A 25,636-nucleotide genomic window follows, 5' to 3' on the forward strand; every position below is an offset into this window, starting at 1 on the left:
TCTGAAAGCATGTTCCACACCTCGTCCTTCTCAGATTTTGGAAGGCACCTTCAGATTCTTAAAGCTTGGGTCGAGTGCTGTAGCTAACTTTAGAAATCTCACATTGGTACCTTCTTTGTGTTTTGTCAAATCTGCAGTGAAAGTGTTCATAAAATAAACGCGTGCTGGGTCACATTATTTCTAGAGTACAGCAAAAGGCAGAGTCCTTCAAATAACATCGATCTCAAGAAGAGAGAAGATCTGTTCGGTAGTTAAGTCTACCCAATTCCCTTTTCTTTATTAGGAACTTGTCATCACCAGTAGTTTCTATCACACAGTCAAACACAATTAAGCCTGCAAAGTTAAGCACTAAAAATTAGAAAATGCCAGATTAAGGTTGCCTATGCAACCGGATCTCGGCCTCCTTGTTTGCAAGCAACATGATACAGTCTTTGGGCTTGTCCACAAAACGGGATAATGCACTCTATGGGGATGTGATTTTTAAGGTGCACTAATGTGCTGTGCATTAACTGTTCGGTGTAGATCCTGCTGGTGCACACTAAAGGCTCCCTAGTGCACTTAGAGTGAGTTTGTGTGTGTATGGGGGTGGGGGGGATGTGAGAAAACCTGGATTTGTGCAGGAAATAGCCCAACTTGATTATCATGCACATTGTGTAAAGAGTTGTCACTTTGGATGGGCTATCACCAGCAGGAGAGTGAATTTGTGTGGGGGGTGGAGGGTGAGAAAACCTGGATTTGTGCTGGAAATGGCCCACCTGATGATCACTTTAGATAAGCTATTACCAGCAGGACAGTGGGGTGGGAGGAGGTATTGTTTCATATTCTCTGTGTATATATAAAGTCTGCTGCAGTTTCCACGGTATGCATCCGATGAAGTGAGCTGTAGCTCACGAAAGCTCATGCTCAAATAAATTGGTTAGTCTCTAAGGTGCCACAAGTACTCCTTTTCTTTTTGCGAATACAGACTAACACGGCTGTTACTCTGATACATGTTGTGCTGTTTCATTGAAACATTATGTAGACAAGCCCGTTAATTACATGACCACACATTTTTCCACAGGACCACAACTTCATTCAGTGCACAGGATGGATGGCCCTCACTTAGTGAGCAGCTATTCAATATTTTGTTTTATCCTTATTCCATGTGTGGCCCAATGCCTTATTTACTGCATTCTACTCAAACCCTGTTATGAAGACAGAATTATTAATTTCTCCCTGATTCATCCCCAGATAGTGCTATTCACTAGTATCTGAGTGCTTCACAAATATTAATTTGTCTTCACTATGCCCCTGTGAGCTGAAGGGTAGTATTATCTCCATTTTACAGATTGGGAGCTAAGGAACAGAAAGACTAATGTCAAAAGCATTCACTGATTTTGGGTGCCCAAATCTAAGATGCCTAAGACCTGATTGGTTTCAGAGTAGCAGCCATGTTAGTCTGTATCCACAAAAAGAACAGGAGTATTTGTGGCACCTTAGAGACTAACAAATTTATTAGAGCATAAGCTTTCGTGGGCGACAGCCCACTTCATCAGATGCATAGAATGGAACATATAGTAAGTATATATATATACACACACACACACACACACACACACACACACAGAGAAGGTGGAATTTGCCATACAATCTATAAGAGGCTAATTAGTTAAGATGCGCTATTATCAGCAGGAGAAAAAAAACTTTTGTAGTGCTAATCAAGATGGCCCATTTAGACAGTTGACAAGGAGGTGTGAGGATACTTAACATGTGGAAATAGATTCAATATGTGTAATGACCCAGCCACTCCCAGTCTCAAACCCAAGTTAATGGTATCTAGTTTGCATATTAATTCAAGCTCAGCAGTTTCTTGTTGGAGTCTGTTTTTGAAGCTTTTCTGTTGCAGAATTGCCACCCTTAAGTCTTTTACTGAGTGGCCAGAGAGGTTGAAGTGTTCTCCTACCGGTTTTTGAATGTTATGATTCCTGATGTCAGATCTGTGTCCATTTATTCTTTTGCATAGAGACAGTCCGGTCTGGCCAATGTACGTGGCAGAGGGGCATTGCTGGCACATGATGGCATATATCTCATTGGTAGATGTGCAGGTGAACGAGCTCCTGATGGTGTCGCTAATGTGATTAGGTCCTATGATGGTGTCACTTGAATAAATATGCGGACAGAGTTGGCATCAGGCTTTGTTGCAAGGATAGGTTCCTGGGTTAGTGGTTTTATTGTGTGGTGTGTGGTTGCTGGAGAGTATTTGCTTCAGGTTGAGGGGCTGTCTGTAAGCAAGAACTGGTCTGGCTCCCAAGATCTGTGAGAGCGAGGGATCATTTTTCAGGATAGGTTGTAGATCTTTGATGATGCGCTGGAGAGGTTTTAGTTGGGGGCTGAAGGTGACAGCTAGTGGCGTTCTGTTATTTTCTTTGTTGGGCCTGTACTGTAGTAGGTGACTTCTGGGTACTCTGCTGGTAGGAGAACACTTCAACCTTTCTGACCAGTCTGATGTTAGGATATAGATATTTAGGCCTGTTTGCAAAGGCCTATACTTTAAGAATTTAGGTGTATTTTTATTACTTAGCTAGTTATAGAGGTATAAAAGAAAGAATCAAAATCACTGTTTGCCAGCGTAAGGGCCTTTTGTTTACCGTGACAGTATGAAGCCCTGTTTTTAGGCTTATGCCTTTGGCTAAGCAACAGAGGCAGCCATAAGCTGGGAAGTGTAGGGTTACATTTTTACATTTTAAACCAGTTACACTGAAACAACAAAACTGTATTCTTAACAGCCCAATAGCACCTTATTTCAATGTAACTGGTTTAAAATGTAAAAATGTAACCATACACTTCCCAGCCTTAGCCTAAGAACAGGGCCTCAGACTGTCACAGTAAACAAAAGGCCCTTACACTGGCAAACAGTGATTTTGATTCTTTCTTTTATACCTCTATAACTAGCTAAGTAATAAAAATACACCTAAATTCTTAAAGTTAGGCCTTTGCAAACAGGCCTAAATATCCATATCCTAACATCTGCTGTGAAAAGTGGTATTGACGAATATCACTTTTCACATTGCCACCCTTACTTCTGTGTGGCTGCAGCCCAGCTAGCAGCTGCTGCTCTCCACTCTTTGCCTTCAGAGCGGGGTTGTGGTATAAGTACTTGGGGGGTGGGGTGTAAACTGTTACAGACATAAAGAAAGGGGGCCCGACTAAATAATCCTGATCAAATAACCACTGCACTAGATTCCTTGTTGCAATCTCTTCCTTTACCTCTCCCCAGTATGGCTTTCATCCCCTCTGTATTCAAATCAGACATTTTCCTCCCCCATGTTGCCTGGATGTTCCTGAAAGGCTGTCAGTGAGAACACAGGAGAGAGAGGCTCCCTGCTTTCAGTTCCAGTGCCTAGCCTCACCGTGGTCTGAAGCAGCTAGGAACAGTCATTCTCGGGAAAGTCCAGCTTCTCCCTATTGCCCTTGGGTGGAGCATATTACTTTGGTATGTGGGGATAGCACACACTCAGTTTGGTCAGCATGAGCAGCTATGAGGCTTGAGCATGCTCAGTGAGGATAACAGGAGATTTTAGCTATTAAAATTGAAGTCTGAGCATGTGCAAACTGTGATTTTTCACAGGCTTATAAATTGGCCAACTTTGGGTGGATTTTCTCTGGAATGGCAAAAGGTCCATCGCTGACATAAAGGCCACGCTCTGCCATATTTCAAGTCCTTCTTCCAAAGCAGCAGGGCAGCCAGAGCTGGTCAAAGAAAAGATCAACAGAATTTTGTTTTGCATTGGCAAAACAACGTACTTTTCCCTAGCCTTGCTCTCAGAAAAGGCTAAACCATTTTGGCTGAAAGTTTTGGAAAAATAATTCAGCTGAAGGCAGACACCCAGTTTGGAAAATTTCAGGCCAAACAGTCCAGTTATAAGCAACTAAAACCAGGCTCTTATAGAGGGGACATGACAGACCACCTTAATAATAGGTGGAGGTATCAGTCGCCCCTGTAATATTTAATCAGTTTCTTGCGATACTGTGACACAGACGCCCAACAATGGTTCACTATTCTACATCAGCAACTCTTGTCTGGTCTGACATAGTCACTGCACCTCACACACTCGGGTCATGATATTTATTTAAAACATGAGATGTAATATATCATTTGAAATCCACCACTACACTGGTCATTAATGTCACTGTGAAATGTTTGTAACAACTCTGTAGGTGAAATTATGGACATGCTCTGATATTATATCCCAGAGACTGTAAACAGACAAAGGAGACAAAACAGGTTTTTTCTATATAAAGGAGAAAGAAAATATGGTGGCAGACACCCTGGCCAAGAAAGAGGATCCTGACCTGCTGCCTCTGGGTCAGCCAATGACTAACCCTCCTGCAGCTTTGTAAGGGGGGAGGTGTGACCCTCAGAGCACCCCAGTGCCTTAGGGCAAGTGGCTTCCTGGTATCTAACACTGAGTTTCAGCAGGCTTGATCAGTGTACCCCAACTCATTAGTGGCGTGATCTGTACGTAAAAGGTGTCGTGTCACTGGAAAACTATTGACACTAGTGATTAATATCATTGTGAAATGTTTGCATTAAATACTACATGTGGAGTTATGGATGTTGTCGGATACTATGTTTTAAAGTCTGTATTTGAATGTAGTATAAAACAGGTCTGCTCAGGCCTTGAATACAAATGGAGCAGGGTTGACCAGCAACAATGGGATAGTAATTTACATATGCAGTAAACAGAACTATTAAAACTCACAAGATGGCTGGGGAGTCAGCGTTTTCAGATCACAAAGGACTGTGTATTTGCTTGTCTGACCAGCCTCGTTGTCAGCCAGAGACAAAGGTGGCATATTTATATGCAAGGTAAACAAAGTCATCAGGAGAGCAAGTAGGGAAAGATGACCACTTACTCTTGGCAGGAGAAGGAGACAGCACCCCCCAGGGAACTTCCCTGCCTCTAGAAGCAAGATCAATTAACTTAGAGATATGGTTTTCTACGGTTTACTGGACTATTAAGGCAGGGGCAGAGAACCCTTAAGTTATGCATCACTGCACAGATACAATAGACCAGATCCTTGCAAGCCGAGAAAGATAGGTCCTTCAACCAAAGGGGTTGAAGTCTCTTGGAATGGAAGATTGGTAAAGAAGCTACCTTGAACAAAGACTTTAGCTTGTTAAGTCAGGTGTTAGCCATTACAAAGTATTTTTACTTTTGTTTGTTTGTAACCCTTTCTAACTTTATTCCTTCTACTTGGTATCACTTAACCTGTGTCCTTTCGGTAATAAATTTGGTTAATTTTTACAATAAACCAACTCAGTGCTGTGTTTGAAGGGAAGGGTGTATTTACCCCAGTTCAGTTAAGCTGTGATGTGCTTCTGTGACGACCCATCACTCTCACAGATCTTGGGAGACAGGCCAATCCTTGCCTACAGACAGCCCCCCAACCTGAAGCAAATACTCACCAGCAACCATGTACCACACAACAAAACCACTAACCCAGGAACCTATCCTTGCAACAAAGCCCGTTGCCAACTGTGACCACATATCTATTCAGGGGACACCATCATAGGGCCTAATCACATCAGCCACACTATCAGAGGCTCGTTCACCTGCACATCTACCAATGTGATATATGCCATCATGTGCCAGCAATGCCCCTCTGCCATGTACATTGGCCAAACTGGACAGTCTCTATGTAAAAGAATAAATGGACACAGATCAGAGGTCAAGAATTACAACATTCAAAAACCAGTTGGAGAACACTTCAATCTCTCTGGTCACTCGATTACAGACCTAAAAGTGGCAATTCTTCAACAAAAAACTTCAAAACCAGACTCCAACGAGAGACTGCTGAATTGGAATTAATTTGCAAACTGGATACAACTAACTTAGGCTTGAATAGAGACTGGGAGTGGATGGGTCATTACACAAAGTAAAACTATTTCCCCATGTTTATCCCTCCCCCCACTGTTCCTCAGATGTTCTTGTCAACTGCTGGAAATGGCCCACCTTGATTATCACTACAAAAGGTTTCCCCCCCTGCTCTCCTGCTGGTAATAGTTCACCTTAAGTGATCACTCTGGTTACAGTGTGTATGGTAACACCCACTGTTTCATGTTCTCTATGTATATAAATCTCCCCACTGTATTTTCCACTGAATGCATCCGAAAGCTTATGCTCAAATAAATTTGTTAGTCTCTAAGGTGCCACAAGTACTCCTTTTCTTTTTACTCAGAATACTGTGTGCTTTTCTGTTGGTGTCCAGGCTGTGAGCCACAGCAGCAGAACATTCACGCACCTAAGGTTACAGGGCAAGCGATGACAACCCCACACTGGTCTGGATTGCACCCCAAAATGTGAGAGACACCATTAAACATTTTTTTGAAGTCTTATCAAAGATTCTGTTACATACTTTTAAAGATAAACTGCTTATTCTCTGGAGAAAATTATTTGCAAAAGAACTACAAACATTATTGTAATATAACACATGCACATCCCAATCATCTTACTTTCCTACCTGAATGGTATCGAATCTAAGAAAATCTGAGAGAAAAAGGTGTTGTGGAGAGCTGGCAGCTTTTCAAAGAGACAATATTAAAGGCACAACAGCAAACTATCCTAATGTGAAGGAAATGGAGGAAGAATAGTACAAGGCAAATATGATTCCATCAGGAGCTCTTTTAATGACCTAAACATCAAAAAGGAATCCTACAAAAGATGGAAACATGGACAAATTGCTAAGGAGTAGTACAAAAGTAAACATAAGCATGTATAGACAAAATCAGAAAAGCTAGGGCACAAAATGGTTCTATAAATACATTAGGAACAAGAAAAAGAAATAGGAAAGTGTAGGTACACTACTTAACAGGGAAAGAAAGCGAATGACAGATGAGCTCAAGAAGGATCAGGTGTTTAACGCCTATTTGCTTTAGTCCTCACTAAAAAGGTTAACGATGACCTGATACTTAGCACAATCTTAACAACACAGGTGGAGGACATAAGCCAAAATAGGAAAGAACAGGTTAAAGAATATTTAGATCCATTAGATAACACTCAAGTCAACAGGACTTGATGATATAAGAAAACAACTGCAGAATGGAATGCTAAATAAAAAATCTAGATATTTTTCATTCACTCTGTGACAGGTTGGATCACAGAAACCCCCTAGGAGCTGCCACCTTATGTGCCAAGACTATGTCTGCTTCTGCTTTCCACCCTGTCAGCTTAGGACTTCAGTGCCCTGCCTGGTTTGAGCCAGACCCACTAGCCTGCTGTAAACCCAGACCCAGGTCTGAACCACGTCCCTTAAAAGCTGTGGGCTTAACTGAAAGCAGCTTACAGAAGTGTTCCTGTCTTTAACACTCAGATGCCTAACTCCCAATGGGGTCCACACCCTAAGTAAATCCGTTTTACCCTGTATAAAGCTTATACAAGATAAGCTCATAAATTGTTCACCCTCTATAACACTGACAGAGAAATATGCACAGCTGTTTGCCACCCCCGGTATTAATACATACTCTGGGTTACTTAATAAGTAAAAAGTGATTTTATTAAATACAGAAAGTAGGATTTAAGTGGTTCCAAGTAATAACAGACATAACAAAGTGAATTACCAAGCAAAATAAAATAAAACACACAGGTCTAAGTCTAGTACAGTAATAAAACTGAATACAGATAAAATCTCACCCTTAGAGATGTTTCAATAAGTTTCTTTCACAGACTGGACACCTTCCTAGTCTGGGCACAATCCTTCCCCGTGGTACAGCCCTTGTTCCAGCTCAGGTGGTAGCTAGGGGATTCCTCATGACGACTCCTCTTTGGTTTGTTCCACCCACTTATATATCTTTTGCATACGGTGGGAATCTTTTGTCCCTCTGGGTTCCCACCCCTCCTTCTCAATGGAAAAACACCAGATGAAAGATGGATTCCAGTTCAGGTGACATGATCACATATCCTGTGAGACCCTAAGCCCTCATTCCTCCCAGCCTGACTCACAGGAAGGCCTGCCTGCAAACAGAGCCATCCACAGTCAATTGTCCTGGTTGATGGGAGCCATCAAGATTCCAAACCACGATTAATGGCCCACACTTTGCATAATTACAATAGGCCCTCAGAGTTATATTACATATTTCTAGTTTCAGATACAATAGTGATACATTTATACAAATAGGATGACTACACTCAGTAGATTATTAGCTTTGTAATGATACCTTACAAGAGACCTTTTGCATGAAGCATATTTTAGTTACATTATATTCACACTCATCAGCATACTTTCATAAAATCATATAGTGTGCAATGTCACACACTCACCATCACAATATTTCTCAGGAGGTTAAAGCCATCATTCATTTCACCTCTATTGTACTTAGGAAGCATAAGAATTTCCACAGAATATAAAGAATATGCCACTAATATGAGCCATTAACAACTTACCATGCTGTCTCTGTACACATCAAAAACAACTGGAAAGAAGAAAAATTGATTTGTTAGTTTCAAAATATATGTGGTTACATACATGGCTAAGTGTAAACAGATAAACAAGTGCTTGTAGCACAAATGCCCAAAGTTTAGTCTGCCTACAAAACGGAAAGCCCAGGACAGCACTCATTTATGATGGAGAGTAGAAACAGTAATAGAGAAAACTCCTGTTGCCAGTGCATAGACTGGGTTTTCTACAGGTCTTTATTGTTTAATACAGATATTTCCACCCCAAAACATTTTATGATGCTCTTCGAAACAAAGGAGAGCTTATCTTCAATATTATTGTTTGTACTGTAGTAGCACTTAGAGGCCTTAATCAGGGATCAAGGCCCCATTGTGCTAGCTGTGGTACACACAAGAAAAGGAAGACTTGGGGCACCTTAGAGACTAACCAATTTATCTGAGCATAAGCTTTCGTGAGCTACAGCTCACTTCATCGGATGCATTCAGTGGAAAATACAGTGGGGAGATTTATATACTCAGAGAACATGAAACAATGGGTGTTACCATACACACTGTAACCAGAGTGATCAGTTAAGGTGAGCTATTACCAGCAGGAGAGCGGGGGGAGGGCGGGGGGCAGGAAGGGGGGAAACCTTGATGGGTCATTACATAAAGTAAAACTATTTCCCCGTGTTTATTCCCCACGCACCCACTGTTCCTCAGACGTTCTTGTCAACTGCTGGAAATGGCCCACCTTGATTATCACTACAAAAGGTTTTTTCCCCCTCACTCTCCTGCTGGTAATAGCTCACCTTACCTGATCACTCTCATTACAGTGTGTATGATAACATCCATTGTTTCATGTTCTCTGTGTATATAAATCTCCCCACTGTATTTTCCACTGAATGGATCCGATGAAGTGAGCTGCAGCTCACGAAAGCTTATGCTCAAAGAAATTTGTTAGTTTCTAAGGTGCCACAAGTCGTCCTCTTCTTTTTGCGGATAACATGGCTGCTACTCTGAAACACATAATAAAGAGTCCTTGCCACAAAGAGATTACATTCAGCACCTGATGAGACAAAACAGACAGGGGTGGGCGGTTGAGAGAAGGTAGAAGAGAAATGATCACTTTTAGTACACAACACAGTAGTCACAACACACCTACTGCCTAGCGATGTCTATTTTAATACAAACCCTTCACTATTCAGAGATTTCAATGAAACAGTTGTTTCTCCATATCTATATATCTATCTATATTTTTCACAGTAAACTTTTTTGTATCGTTAAACAAATCCATATATTTATTGCATCTTGGAGCAGCTTGTCCTAGAATCCACAAGAGATGAGGCAATTCTCCATTTAGTCATAAATGGATCACAGGATCTGGTCCAAGAGATGAATATAGCTGAACCAGTAGGTAATAGCGATCGTAATGTAATTAAAATTAACATCCTTGTAAGGGGACAAATGCCAAAGAAACCTACTACAGTACCATTTAACTTCAAAAAGGGGAATACACAAATGAGGAAGCTACTTAAATGGAAATTAAAAGGAACAGTCACAAGGGTGAAATACCTGGAAACTGCACGGTGACTATTTAAAAACACCATAATAGAGGTGCAAACTAAATGTATGCCCTAAGTGGGGGAGGAGAAAACAGTAAGAGGACCCCCTCCCTCCTCCCCCCCCCAAAAAAAGGCCACTATGGCTAAACAGAAGAGTAAAAGAGGCAGTTAAAGGGAAAAAAGGTATCCTTCAAAAATTGCAAGTCTAATCCTAGTGAGACTTGGATTCCCCCTAGTGAGGGAAATAGAAAGATGTATAAACTTTCAAGTTGAGCGTACAAGGATAATAAGGCAGGCCAAGAAAGAATTTGAAGAGCAATTGGCTAAAGACACAAAAAACTACCAGCAATTTTTTTTCCCCCAGTACATCAGAAGCTGGAAGCCAGGCAAACAGTAAGTGGGGCCACTGGAGCAGTGGTACTCAACCACGCAGACGTCTTCCGGGGGTTTGTCAATTCATCTGAATCAGCGTTTCTCAACCTGGTGGTCGTGATTCCCCCGGGGGGTCATGGGATGAGTTAAGTGGGGCAGTCACAAGTGCAGGGCTGGCGTTAGGGTGTGACAAGCTGGGCAATTGCCTGTGGCCCCACACTACAGGGGGCCCCACGAAGCTAAGTTACATGCTTCAGCCCCAGGTGGTGGGGCTTGGGCTTCAGATTCCTGAAATGGGTACAGTATTCTGGAAAGGTTGAGAACCACTGCACTGGAGGAGTGAGGGCCAAAAGGAGCACTCAAGGAAACTGAGGCAATTGTGGAGAAGCTAAATGAATTCTTTGCATTGGTCTTCATGGCAGAAGATATGGAGGAGTTCCCCACACCTTAACTATTCTTTTTAGGTGACAAATCTGAGGAACTGTCCCAGACTGAGGCGTCAATTGAGAGGTTTTGAAATATTACTGTTTAATATATCAGTTTAAGTTACCAGGCCAGATGGTATTCACCCAAGAGTTCTGAAGGAACTCAAATATGAAACTGTAGAAATACTAACTGTGGCATGTAACCTATCACTTAAATCAGACTTTGTGCCAGATGACTGGAAGGTAACTAATGAAACGTCAATCCTGTGATCCTGTCAATTACAGGCCCATAAGCCTAACTTCAGTACCAGGCAAACTGGTTGAGACTATAGTAAAAAACAGAATTATCAGGCAAATAAATGAACATGATTTGTTGGGGGAAGAGTCCACATGGCATTTGTAAAGGGAATTAATTCCTCACCAATATATTAGAATTCACTGAGCATGTAAATAAGCATGTGGACAAAGGTGATCCAGTCGATATAGTGTACTTGTACTTTCAGAAAGACTATGACAAGATCCCTCACCAAAGACTCCTAAGCAAACTTAGCAGTCATGGGATAAGAAAGAAGGCCCTCTCATAGATCAGTAACTGGTTAAAAGATAGGATACAAAGGGTAGGAGTAAATGGTCAGTTTTCACAATGGAGAGCAGGGTCCTCCAAAGATCTGTACTGGAACCTGTGCTGTTCAACATACTCAAATGATCTGGAAAAGTGGGTGAACAGTGAGGTGGCAAAATTTGTAGATGATACAGAATTACTCAGAATAGTTAAGTCCAAAGGAGACTGAGAAGGTTTACAAAGGGATCTCACTACCTGGGTGACTGGGCAACAAAATGGGAGATGAAATTCAATCTTGATAAAAGCAAAGTACTTCACATTGGAAAACATAATCCCAACTATACATACAAAATGACCGGGTCTAAATTAACTGTTACCACTCAAGAAAAATTTTGGAGTCGTGGATAGTTCTCTGAAAACATCTGCTCAAAGTGCAGCAGCAGTCAAAAAAACTAACAACGTTCGGAACCATCAGAAAAGGGTTAGATAATAAAACAGAAAATATCGTAATGCCACTATATATATGTATCCATGGTACACCCACACCTTGAACACTGTGTGCAGTTCTGGTTGCCCCATCTCGAGAAAGATGCACTGAAATTGGAAAAGGTACAGAGAGAAGGGCAACACAAATGATTAAGAGTATGGAACAGGTTCCATATAAGGAGAGATTACAAAGAATGGGACTGTTCAGCTTGGAAAAGAGACAACTATGGCAGTCTGTATCTCAAAGCAGCACCCCGGAACCGCCCTATTCACCGTGGTCATATCATTATATGTTTTGTATGAAGTACGCCTTGTGAGGCATCATTTTAAAAGTTGTAATCTGTTGAACATGAATATCCTGTTGGATTGTAGGCGCTATCATTGCATGTGAAGTTATGAAGTTTTGCTGTGTGTGTGTTACTGAAATATGTTGTGAAGTTGGGAACACTCAGAACCAGCATTTAGGTATAACAATGGAGCAGCCAGACCGTGTTAATGGCTCACCAACACCCATCAAGGAAAGAATCCACTGTCCCAGGAACTGTATACAATGGAGCTTGACCCACATCATAGCAAAAGATCTTTCCAACAAGCTGGAAGAAACTATAAAAAGAAGGGGGCAGTGACATCGTGACTTGGCCTTACTCCCCCCCACAACTCAACACTTGGAAACACATCTGGAGGACAAAGATTGTGGACTGTGGAAGATGGCCCCAGGCTGGAGAAGAGTCCCAGTCTGTGCATTGAAGAACTATACCATCTGTTCAGGAGAGACACTACTTGATTCAAATCCTGTTTAATTTGTAGAACTCAGACTGCAAATTTATTTTATTTTTAGGTAACCAACTTTAATCTCTATGCTTGCTACTTATAATAGACATTTTGAGTATTCTCTTTAGTTAATAAATCTGTTTATATTTTACCTAAAACAGTGAGTTTTGATTGAAGTGCTTTGGAAATCTTAGCTCAGTTTACAAAGGCTAGTGTGTGTCCTTGCCACACTGAGGGAGGGGCAAACTGGGTAATGAACTTTCACTGGTCAGGCTTCTGCCCAGCGTGAGACAGTACAGTTATGGGGTGCAAGACTGGGAAGCTGGGGGAAAATTGACTGGAGCCACTCTATTGTTGGTTCATGAGTGGCTAGGAGAAGCATTTATGTAACTCAGTTGTGGGTGTCCTTGCCTGTGGATGTCTGTGTAAGCGCAGCACCTGTCAGACGTTTGTAGCTTGGTAACAGCATCACAGAGTGAGAGAGAGACCCCAGATTGTGGGAAAGGGGGCTCAGCAGTCCCACTGTCCAGGATGCACCCCAGGAACCCCATCACAACAACTAAGGGCGGATATGATAGAGGTCTATAAAGACATGAATGGTATAGAGAAAGTGAAAAAGGAAGTGTTATTTGCCCCGTCACAAAAAACAGGAACTAAGGGTCACCTGATGAAATTAATAGACAGCAGGTTTAAAACAAATAAAAGGAAGTACTTCATATAATATACAGTCAGCCTGTAGAACTCTTTGCCATGGGATATTATGAAGGCCAAAAATATAACTAATTAAAAAAAATAGATAAATTAATGGATGATAAGTCCATCAATGACTATTAGCCAAGATGGGCAGGGACACAACCCCATGCTCTGGATGTCCCTGACTGCCAGGAGCTGGAACTGGATGACTGGGGATGGATCACTCAATAATTGCCCTGTTCTGTTAATTCCCGCTGAACCATACGGCACTGGCCACTGTTGGAGGACAGGATATTGGGCTATATGGATCACTGGTGTGACCTAGTATGGCCATTCTTATGTCTTCCTATGCAGAGTTGCACACAGACTTTTTGAAAACTCAGGCCATGTCTACATGCAGAAGTTGCACTTGTTTAATTGAAGTAATTTAAAAACTTATTTAGTGAAACCCGTAAAACCGCTGTGTGGTCACTCTTATTTCAGCATTAAGAATAGCTTATTGCAGCTTGGCATAAACCACTTCCCAATTGACTTTAGCTAAACTGAAATAAAGCTGGCTTAAACTAAAGTGTGTGTCTACACAGCCTTTTGCACTGGTTTAGCTAAATCAGTTTAAAAATCACCTCAAGTTAAACCTGTGCAATTTTCTCAGGCAGACAAGCCCCAAGTCTGGCTGTTCATCTGTGCAAGGAACAACATTTAATGGAAAAAGAAACCTGGCACCTCTGCTCAACCAAGCTTATTGATTAACAGAAACAGGAGATGTGAGCACACTTGTTTCATTGATGCAAAAGCTACAGGCACTTCATAGTAAAGTCATCTTTGTCAATTTAAATCAGGCCCAAGGCAGTGATGACCATAAATCATTGCAATCTGGTTGTTGTTTGATGCTCCAAGCTAGTTGTCAGTGGACAGGCATTCACATCACAACTGGTACTAAGTGGCACCATTGGCTGGTAATCTTTGCACAATAAAAAATCTAAACAAGCAAGAACACTTGAGCTACTCCCTCTCCCACAGAGGTGCCTCCCGGACAGAACTGAGGTGTTTTGGTGGGGATTTATGAGACAACTTGCTCCACTATTGCCCACGCTGTACCATGCATTCATAGCTAAACTGAAGGTTTCAGATGCAAAGGCTACGAATTCAGCACCTTTCGTAAGGGTAATTAAAAATTAGGATTAAGAAAAAGTTTTCCACATTCCTCTTCATTTTTTGGGATAGTATTTTGAACTTTTTAAAATTAGTTAAAAGTTTTTCTAAAAAAAAATTCATCCCTCTATTCTCTAACTGCTATGAATCTGAGGTACTCCAGCTGCAATTATTCAGCACTTCCACCTGGACATGGTACTAATCCAAGTGGAAAAAGCGCAAACAACTCTCTCTGTGAACAGCAGAGAAGCTAGGGAAGATTGCCAGAAAAACTAGAACACTATAACTTAAAAAAAAAAAAATGGAAGTGAGAAGAACCTATTTAATAAAAAACAGAATCAATTTGCTACCCAACAGTGAATACTGTAACTGTCAATAGACAAGCTGGAAACAAAAATTAAAATCAATAGACACAAACAAACAAAAAACCCACTGTTGTGTGGCACTTCCTGGAAGTAGCCTTCCAAAAGAAAGAAGATCAGCATTTATTAGTGCCTGAGCCCACAGATTTGCAAGACTTCATCAGGTCAGGTCACCCTGAAGTATTTTTTTCTCAAAAGAGAATTCAGAAGGAGAGCTCTGTCTATTTGGTATGAGGAGAAAGATTAAAGAAAGCCAGATGGCAGCAACCAGTAGAAAATCTTTTCCCCACCCACAGACCGCACTTTAGGAGCCTAACTCTAGGCACCCATTTTTTAAAAGATTGGTCTCATCAATTGATTGGTGTATCAGTTGATGACATATCAGGTAAAATCATGTTGGAAATAAAGTAGAGGGGAAAAGCAAGATGATAATCAGAATGACATGATCTTCTGTTTGGATTTTTCACAGCTCTTTAGGTCTAGAAACACTATCACACTAGACACTGCTTTCAGGGCCACTAGCCTTCTCCAAGGACAGTGATCAGGACAAACAGAATTCCAGCCTCTGAGACTATCAAGGTTCTTTCATAAAATACCTGTCTCTGCAAGATTAACAACAATAATTCAGTAAAACATAGGTTGGCATGAGAAAATGTCACTTTTCAGAAAAATCAAGGGGACGGAAGATTGATTTGGTCACTAAGATTGCAAGCCCCTTTGGGCTGTTCTGGGTTTGTACAGTGCCTATCACAGTGAGGTCCTGGCCCATAACTAGGGCTCCTAGGGACTATGGTAATACAAATGGACAAGAAATCTAATCCAGCAAACCATTTAAACATGCACAGGCTTAACCATTTGACAGGGTTATTGGCCTAGTAGATGAGGAGAAGCAGTAGAGGTGATATATCTTGATTTTAGTGAGATTTTTGACACAGGCCCACTGGACAGTCTCATAAGCAACCTAAGAAAATGGCATCTAGATGAAATTATTACAAGGCAGGTGCAAAACTGTTTGAAAAGCTGTAATCAAAGAGTAGTTATCAATAGTTCACTGTCAAACTGGGAGGATGTATCTAGTGGGGTCCTGCAGGGGTCTGGTTTGGGTTCAGTTCTATTCAATATTTTCATTCATGACTTAGACAATGGAGTGGAGAGCATGTTTATAAAATGTGCAGATGACGCCAAGACGGGAGAGGTCGCAAGCATTTGGAGGACAGGACCAGAATTCAGATTGATCTTGACAAATCAGAGAGCTGGTCTGAAATCAACAAGATGAAGTTCAATAAAGATCAGCAAAAAGTAGTATGTTTAGGAAGAAAAAAATATCAAATGCACAACTACCAAATGAGGAATAACTGTTTAGGCAGTAGAAATGCTGAAAAGGAACTGAGGGTTATAGTGGATCATAGATTAAATGAGTCAACAATGTGATAAAGTTGCAATAAAGGCTAATACCATTCTGGGGTGTATTAGCAGAAGCGTATGTAAGACAAGGGAAGTTAACTGTTCTGCTCTACTCAGCTATAGTGAGACCTCCGTTGGAGTAGTGTGTTCAGCTCTGGGCACCACACTTCAAGAAATCTGATGGAGATACTGTAAGAAACTGTTTTACACTGGGCAGGGGATGGACTGAGTCCCCAATCCAGCAAACACTTAAGCATGCACATAACTTTAAACTTGTGAGTTGTCCCATTGAAGTCAATGGGGCTACCCACTAAACATGAGCAGCTCACTGACTTCAACAGGACAATTCATATGCTTAAAATTATGTGCATACTTAAGTGGTTTGCTGGACTGGGAGAGTGTGGAGATTGTTCCCACTGTGAAATGTTTTGCAATTTTAGTTTTTAAACCACAATGCAGTGCAAGTTACTTCTACTACTGCAGTGGGAATCTGTTAAATTATAGTCCAGCTATGAAAAGGTCTAAGCAGCTAAAATGTTGAATGTCAACATTTAAAAAAATATATATATAAAAAAAAACTTCTTGGAAACAGACTTACAATTCCTTTTTTCAAAAGATATCATAGCTGTTCTAATGGCAAACATTTGGTAGCTTTTTAATCTTCATAAATAATTGATCCACATACTTTCTTATTAAATGTTCTTTCATATATGTTTCCATCCCCAATGTTCAGTTCTGAATGTTTTGTTAATTTAAAAAAAATCAATGAAGTAGTTAAACAAAAAAGCATCAGCACCCTTTTTGAAGGGACCATTTAATCAATATTTTTACTGAAAGGATCCAGCCTATTCCTTTAGTCATTGTTGGTAACTACCCATCATTTAAGATCCTGAATTGCTCTAGGCACTCATGTTACAGAACTGGCCTTTTTTCCCCCTGCAGTATTTATTAGGGCTGTCAAGCAATTAAAAAAAATGAATTACAATTCATCACACTGTTAAACAATAATAGAATACCATCTATTTTAATAATTTTGGAGCTTTCTACATTTTCAAATATATTGATTTCAATTACAACATGTACAAAGTGTACAGTGCTCACTTTATATTTATTTTTTATTACAAGTTTTTGCACTGTAAAAAAAGAAACAGTTTTTTTCAATTCACCTCATACAAGTACTGCAGTGCAATCTCTTTATCATGAAAGTTGAACTTACAAATGTAGAATTATGTAGAAAAAACCTGCATTGTTGTCACATAACTACACTCCAAAACAATGTAAAACTTCAGAGCTTACAAGTCAACTCACTCCTACTTCTTGTTCAGCCAAATGCTCAGACAAACAAGTTTGTTCACATTTACAGGAGATAATGCAGCCCATTTCTTATTTACAATGTCACCTGAAAGTGAGAACAGCCGTTCTCATGGCACTGTTGTAGCCAGCATCGCAAGATACTTACATGCCAGATGCGTTAAGATTCATATGTCCCTTCATGCTTCAACCACCATTCCAGGGGACATACGTCCATGTTGATGACGGGTTCTGCTTGATAACTATCCAAAGCAGTGCGGACCGACACATGTTCATTTTCATCACCCAAGTCAGATGCCACCAGCAGAAAGTTGATTTTCTTTTTTGTAATTCGGGTTCTGTAGTTTCCGCATTGGAGCGTTGCTTTTTTAAGACTTCTGAAGGCATGCTCCACACCTCATCCCTCTCAGATTTTGGAAGGCACTTCAGATTCTTAAACCTTGAGTCGAGTGCTGTAGCTAACTTTAGAAATCTCACATGCTACCTTCTTTGCATTATGTCAAATCTGCAGTGAATGTGCAGGGTCATCATCCAAGACTGCTGTAACATGAAATATATGGCAGAATGCGGGTAAAACAGAGCAGGGACATACAATTCTCCCCCAAGGGGTTCATTCACAAATTTCATTAACACATTGTTTTAACGAGTGTCATCAGCATGGAAGCATGTCCTCTAGAATGGTGGCTGAAGCATGAAGGGGCATATGAATGTTTAGCATATCTGGCACGTAAATACTTTGCAACGCCGACTACAGAAGTGCCATGCAAATGCCTGTTCTCACTTTCAGGTGACATTTCTAATAAGAAGAGGGCAGCATTATCTCCTGTAAATGTAAACAAACTTGTTTGTTTTAGCGATTGGCCGAACAAGAAGTAGGACCGAGTGGACTTGTAGGCTCTGAAGTTTTACATTGTTTTGTTTTTGAGTGCAGTTATGTAACAACAACAAACTCTATATTTGTAAGTTGCACTTTCGTGACAAACAGATTGCACTACAGTACTTGTATGAGGTGAATTGAAAAATACTATTTCTTTTGTTTATCATTTTTACAGTGCAAATATTTGTAATAAAAAATAATATACACTTTGACTTCAATTACAACACAGAATACAATATATATGAAAATGTAGAAAAACATCCAAAATATTTAATAAATTTCAATTGGTATTCTATTGTTTAACCATGCAATTAAAACTGCGATTAATCCGATTAATTTTTTTTAATCACAATTAATTTTTTGAGTTAATCATGAGAATTATGTGCAATTAATTAATAGCCCTAGTATTTATTTATTGGGAAGTATTAACTGGTTTACAAATCTGTGCCATGTAAATATCAGAAATAAAATAATTACTACAGTGAACTTTTGTTTAAAGAGATATTATATAGAAATATAGTCATGAGATCTCTGTTTAATGGCGTTACAACATCTAGGACATCTCTTGCAGTGATTTTATTAAACTGAGCAAAATCTAATAAGACATTTAGCAGACAAGGCATATTTATCAGAGGTTGATATTTAAAAAATTGGAGGTGTGGTTTTTTTTTGTTTGTTTTTTTTTTGCAGGTGAATAAACTATTAACTATTGAATAAAAGGTAACCAAATATCTAAATACCTATTTGCCCCCTATCTATTTTGTTGGGTACATAATTAATGTGTAATTTTTCCTTACCACCAACCTCCTCTTTTTCTTTTCTTTTTTTTTTTTTAAATCATTCCTCTACAGGTGGAAGGATTGACATTTTCAGTGAATACAAAACTCTCTCAAATCGAAGAGCCAAACACCGTGCAAGCAGCAACTAGCATTAGCATGCAGTCAGAGAACAAAAACATTACATAGCTGTAGAGTTAAGATATTAGCAATGTCAAATATTACTAGGAAATATTATTTTTCACTGGTATTTCTAAGTAACTGTAGGAAACAATCCCAGGCTGGCAAGCAGCTGATAGGCCTCATTTCTACTTTCTTGGCCCTGCAAGCCCTTTTGAGCCCAGAACTCATAGTGAAGTCAATGGGAGTTCCATGAAGAAATGTTTGAAGGATCAGGCCCCCAGATTCTATTTTAAAGTTAATTTTTACTTGTGTGACTAATAAGCAATTAGGAACTTCCATAAAACATTTCCCACTTCCCACAATCTTGCTTTCTAATACAACCCTTAAAGAGATACTTACAATCTTCATCCAAGAATTTATATTGAATGTGCTTCTTGAAGAACTCCTGTATACATCTACAGATCTCATCGTTTTGTTTAGAGATATGCTCATAGTATTGAGTGTAGTCTCTCTGGGATATACCTGTTATGAATTCAATTAATTAACTAATTACATATGTACATTTTACAGCCTTTTTTTTCCTTTTCTTTTTTTTAAGTGTTACTGAGATGCCAAGAAGTTAGTGGGACAGGATTGAGTTATTAGAAAGATGCACATTGTGATCTATATTGAAAAATATCAATTTTAAATGCAACAAAATAACACTCCCAGCTGCTTACTCTTCAGCTTTACTTTCTAGTGTTTGAAGATTTCCCCCCCCCACCCATTACAAGACAGACAGACAGACACCCCTGGTGGTTTGTCACTTTCGTTATATGAGGACACTGTCTCAGTTTCCCACATTTTTAATAACTCCCTTTCTCATCAAAAGCCTAAAGCTGAGTTCCCACTGAATTACTAGCTTGACCTTCAGTGGTCCTCAAGCCAACCCTCTGACAGGCAAGCTACCTCAAGCTTAAAATCCCACTTAACTTGAGCCACAGATTTTTGTGTGTGGGCACAAGTTGGATTAGGGGCAACAATTGAGTTATACCTCTAGCTAACAGTGCTGTGAAAACAAGACCTATGTCAAAGCCTGTCAGGTCCAAAGAAGCTGAGCAAAACACCTTTTTTCAAACTCAATCATAAAAGATTAGGGTTGGAAGAGACCTCAGGAGGTTATCTAGTCCAATCCCCTGCTCAAAGCATCGGAGGGATTGAAACAGAGAAAAGGAGTCACTGCTGACTACTGCATCCTGCTGCAGAACACTTATTTTACTGTGCTGACAGAAGCCAGTGTGGCTCCTTACTTCTGTCTGTACATCCGGAGTCATTGAAGCTAAGTGGCACACAGCTCTAAAAGCAGTACTAACTGCTGCTGCACAAGACAAAATAGGAGCTCACTTAGCCCTCTTTCAAGGGTATATAACCTCCTGTATAGGAGCTCTTAAAATCATCATCATGGCAAAATCCCTAAAGGAAGAAGCTTTCTTGAAAATCAAGTGCCATTCCGATGGATTTCTACCTAGGCCCTTAATGTAATAAGGCTGGATGTTCAGTCTATGTCCATCACTGGCAATTTCATGGCGCTACCAAAGGTTTTGGTGACCACATGATCGTCAATCATGTTGCAGCATTCCTTGGTCCCTACACTTTGTAATTTATGGGTCTTCCATCCTAGTATCATCTCCACACCAAGAAAGCCACCAAAACTGAATCAGCACTGATTGAGGTGGTTGCTGGGTTCAGCTATGAATGTCCTCATTTCTGGTCTTGTCCTGCCACTTAATATTGAGCAGCTGATGAAGACAAGAATCGAAAATGTCAGTCTGCCACTCTGAAGCCTTCCTCAGTGCTCAGCTTTCACTGCCATACAACAGAGTTAGCACAAGTGTGGTTCTCTAGCTGCAAGCTTTATAGCTAGCTTGACATTATGATGTTCCCACAGAGGCCTCTGAAGGCCCTGAAATATGGCACCAGCTGCTGCTGCTATTTGAGTGTCCAGATTCTTTGAGTATCTCCAGCGCTGTCTACAACACTGTGCAAATATTTTAAAATTGCCAGCTGCTCACGTCCCATCTGGACAGGTTGCTACTGACCTGGCTGTAATCTGGAGCTGGAGGCTGCTCGATGTTAATGGCCAGGGACTTTATTTTTAAAAATAATTCTAGCTCTGAAATGGGGTGGGGCAAATTAGCCCCAGCTGCGGCCCATGTACGCAGCCAAACCTTTTCTATGTGGCTGTTTTATAGGTAACATCTTTACATAAGATGGGAAGGTCCTTTGTCATTTTACATTTTTTAAATAAATGGTGAAAGGTATATTTATTACATTTTTAAAATTAGAATTTAACAGCTAAGGGCCTGTAATACATCTAGAGGGAAATATAGGAGGGGGGAAAAAAAAAAAGATTCTAACCAAAACTCTCAGCATCACATCACACCTATGTTTTATTATATATTTAACCCTTTGGATACGTGCTAATCCTACAGTTAACAATGGAAGACTGACCAGCTCCTTTTACCACAGTGAGTAGGAAGGTTATGTGGCCACCTTGTGCCCCAATTGTTTTCTGGACATTGTAGCTACTTGGGACTCCTTGAAGAAGTCTCTACCCGCCCTGCCTACTTCTGCCAGGAACTTTTTCTCCCAGGCTCTTTACTTGATGTAGTGCTGGGCAACCATCCAGGGTAGAGGAGGCTGGACACAGCGCAGAGAGGAGAGGAACTTAGCTCTGTATAGTGAAAGGAACAGTGGTCATGACTGCTCGTCAGGAGACAAGGCACAGTCTAGGAAAGCAGGAAGGCTCTCATTGATTAAAATTGATAGGCCCTCAGTAAAAAGCGTGAAAGGAAAAATGCCTTCATTTATAGTGCTCTCAGGTTAAATCCAAATATAGTCTCACAGTATCTTAAAATTGATCCAAAAGCAACTTTCATAACAATTTACTCCACTGGAATGAAATCCAAGGCGTTGTTTTGCTAATTCACTTCAATAGAGCGATCTCTTGTATCCAAAGCCTCACAAATGATAAACTGCCTTGCATTTGAGGCTCACAATTGCAGACATTTTCTTTGTTTAGAAGACACTGGTTTAAATTGGCATCAATAGGATTATTCAAACCTGATACACTTAACGTATATCCTCAGTGACAGATGCTTTGACACTGGATACATAAACACGACCAACTGCACAAAACCCTGCTGGACACTGACAAATCAAGACATTCTATTATTACACATGAGTAACTTATGAAAAGAGAAAGCCATAACCTCCCACTACAGACATATGGATTACAACTGTTTGCTATTTTAAACTATATAGCAAACAATATCAGAGCTTGCAATTTAACATAAGAATATTGACTACCTTTTCACGGGCATGTTCTTAATCCACGTATGTAAAGTGGGGAGCTTGTGAGCTTAGTTGAATTTTTAATTACCAATAGTACTGCAAAGCCTACTGCAGGCCCAATATCACACCAAAAGAAGGTGGCAACTCTGGGGATGCAGCCGTCTAATTGCAAGTGTGCACTTCTCTAACACAGGATGAAGTGTTACTCCTAATCTTGGTTGACAAACGTGTCCATTTTAAGGAAATGGGAATGCAGGCATGTAGCTGGAATTATCTGCAGAAATGCAACTGACATGCCAATTAAAAAAAACTTGACAGGTTTGTTATGTTTTAAAATATAACATGATGAAATGTATATTTTTGTAAGACATAGTACACATACCCTGGGGTATTTGCAATTATTTGTATTGTGGACATGTGTTTGTCTAATCTGTTTTTAAAAACCAACAACAGAGATTCCACAACCTCCCTAATTTGTTCCAGGGCTTAACTACCCCTAGTTAGGAAGTTTTTCCTAATGTCTAACCTAACTCTCCCTTGCTGCAATTTAAGCCTATTATTTCTTGCCCTGTCCTCAGTGAATAAGGAGAACAATTTATCACCCTCCTCTTTATAACAGCCTTTTATGAACTTGAGAAGACTGAAGGAGGACATGATTGCAGCCGCCTTCTCCAGTCTAAACTAGTCCAATTTTCTTCTATCTTTCCTTGTAGGTCATGTTTTCTGCATCTTTCATCATATTTGTTGCTTTCCTCTGGACTTCAATTTGTCCACGTCGTTCCCAAAATGTGGTGATCTGAACACAGAACTCCAGTTGAGGTCTTCTCAGCACTGAAGAGAGTGGAAGAATTACTTCTAATGTCTTCCTTACAACACTGCTGCTAATACATCCCAGAATGATGTTTGCTTTTTTTCCCCAGGAGTATCATGTTGATGACTCTCATTTAATTTGTGATCCACTATAACCCCCAGATCCTTTTCTCCAGTATCCCTTCCTAGGCAGCCATTTCCCATTTTGCATTTGTGCAATTCATTATTCCTTCTTAAGTGTTGTACTTTGCATTTGTCCTTACTGAATTTTATCCTACTCATTTCAGACCATTTCTCCAGTTTATCAAGATCATTTTTAATTCTAATAAGATATTGAATAGAACCAGACTCAAAATAGATCCCTGAATCAAAAAAGGCACTTAACACTTCAGCCATTGCTACGTTTTCTGTTATTGTCTCTCTCTCCTCATTGAGTAGTGGTCCTACCCTGTCCTTGGCATTCCTCATGTATTTGTAAAATATTTTTTTTGTTCCCCTTTGTGTCCCTAGCTACTTAAATCTAGTTTTTCCTTGGTCTTTCTAATTTTGTCCCTACATGCTTTTTTTAAAATTTTATTTTATTTAATATATCTTCATCCTTTGTAATTTGACCTAGCTCTAGCTTCCATTTTTTGTATGACACTCTTTTGAGTTTCAGGTCATTGAAGATCTTCTGGTTAAGCCAGAGTGGTCTCTTGTCATAGCTTCTATCTTTCCTATGCATTGGGATAGTTTGCTCTTGTGACCTTGCTAACGTCTCTTTAAAAAAACTGCAAACTCTCCTGAATTTTTTTCCCTGAGACTTGCTTCCTATGGGATCTTACCTACCAATTCTCTGAGTTTCCTAAAGTCTGCCTTCTTGAACTCCATTGTCTTTATTCTGCTGTCTTCCCTCCTATCATCCCTTAGAACCATGAACTCTACCATTTCAGGATCACGTTCACCCAAGCTGTCTTCCACCTTCTAATTCTCAGCCAGTTCCTCCCGGTTTGTCAGAATCAAATCTAGGACAGCCTCTCCCCTACTTGCTTTCTCCACTTTCCGTAATCAAAAGTTGTCTTCTATGCATTCGAAGAACCTGTTGGATAATCTGTGCCTTGCTGTATTATTTTCCCAACAGAAGTCTAGGTAATAGAGTCCACCACCACCTCCAAGCTCTGTGCTTTGGATGATTTAGTTAGTTCTTCAAAAAAAAAAAGCAGAGTCATCCACCTCTTTTTCCTGGTTAGGTGGCCCTACCATAACCCACCCTTGGGGTTTTTTTTACCCCTTTTATCCTTACCCAGAGATTTTCAACAGGTCTGCCTCTCACTTCTATCTTAAGATCTGTGCAAGTGTATACATCTTTGACAAAAAAGGCAACACACCTCCTCCCTTTTTTCTCCGCCTGTCCTTCCTGAACAAGCTGTATCCTTCTATACCGATATTCTGGTCCTGTGAATTATCACACCAAGTCTCTGTGATGCTAATCATGTCAGATTTGTGGTTATTCACTAGTATTTCTAGTTCTTCCTGTTTATTCCCCAAACGTCTTGCACTGGTATGTAAACATCTAAGATGTTCATCAGATTTCCCATCTATATTCCTTCTTGTCTCTCCTTGTTCCCCCTAGATTCTGATTCTCCAAGTAGGTGAGGTCAAATTCTAGATACATGTATTCTGGTCCCAAAAACATAAGCACTGATAAAAGCAGCACTGTGTGACCAGCTGAACCTCACACAATAGCTTTTAACTACAGGATCATGGCCAGATTAGAGCCCTGAAAATGTGAGCCATACCCTTAATGACCACTCCAAAAAACCTAATTCTTTGTGGTGGGTTTCTGCACAGCCCATCCACAGATTTCAAGGATATATCCACCACCCTGCCGGGCATAAATATGTTGTCAGGCTGTTGGATTTAATACAGAACAGAATTTAACTCATCATGTTTAATATGACAGAAAAAAATTGTAAACCCAAAGTTAAAACAAATATAGATGGAAGCAAGAAGGAATAACAATCCTAGGAAGATAGTGTTGTGATAGGGGAAGAAAGGTTTCCATGTTCTACTGTTTTTAAAGGAATAGGAGCAAACCTTAGATACCCCAGTGAATACTATGGAGTCTTTAAGAAGATCCTCACCTATAAGTTTGTTTTCCTTCACAAAGCATCTGAATTCTGCCCCAGGAATTAATTCACACCATTTTCGAAGCACAAGC

The 25,636-nt window shown here is 40.2% G+C and overlaps 1 protein-coding gene across 3 annotated transcripts in view; it reads right to left on the reverse strand.

Annotated features, from left to right (window-relative positions):
* The window catches only part of CDC123 (cell division cycle 123), a 75,905-nt gene that overhangs the window by 21,690 nt on the left and 28,579 nt on the right, over nt 1-25,636 (reverse strand). For 2 of the 3 annotated variants that reach the window (XM_073328759.1, XM_073328760.1), the window contains exons 8-10: nt 25,560-25,635; nt 19,693-19,815; nt 8,424-8,452 (exon numbers count right to left, since the gene is read on the reverse strand). In XM_073328759.1, coding sequence (XP_073184860.1) covers nt 8,424-8,452; nt 19,693-19,815; nt 25,560-25,635 — 228 coding nt within the window. The remainder of the gene's footprint in view (nt 1-8,423; nt 8,453-19,692; nt 19,816-25,559; nt 25,636) is intronic. The other variant, XM_073328761.1, reaches the window with a different exon arrangement.

The sequence above is a fragment of the Lepidochelys kempii genome, chromosome 1 (assembly GCF_965140265.1).
Source record: "Lepidochelys kempii isolate rLepKem1 chromosome 1, rLepKem1.hap2, whole genome shotgun sequence".
In the NCBI taxonomy this organism is placed as follows: Eukaryota; Metazoa; Chordata; order Testudines; family Cheloniidae; genus Lepidochelys; species Lepidochelys kempii.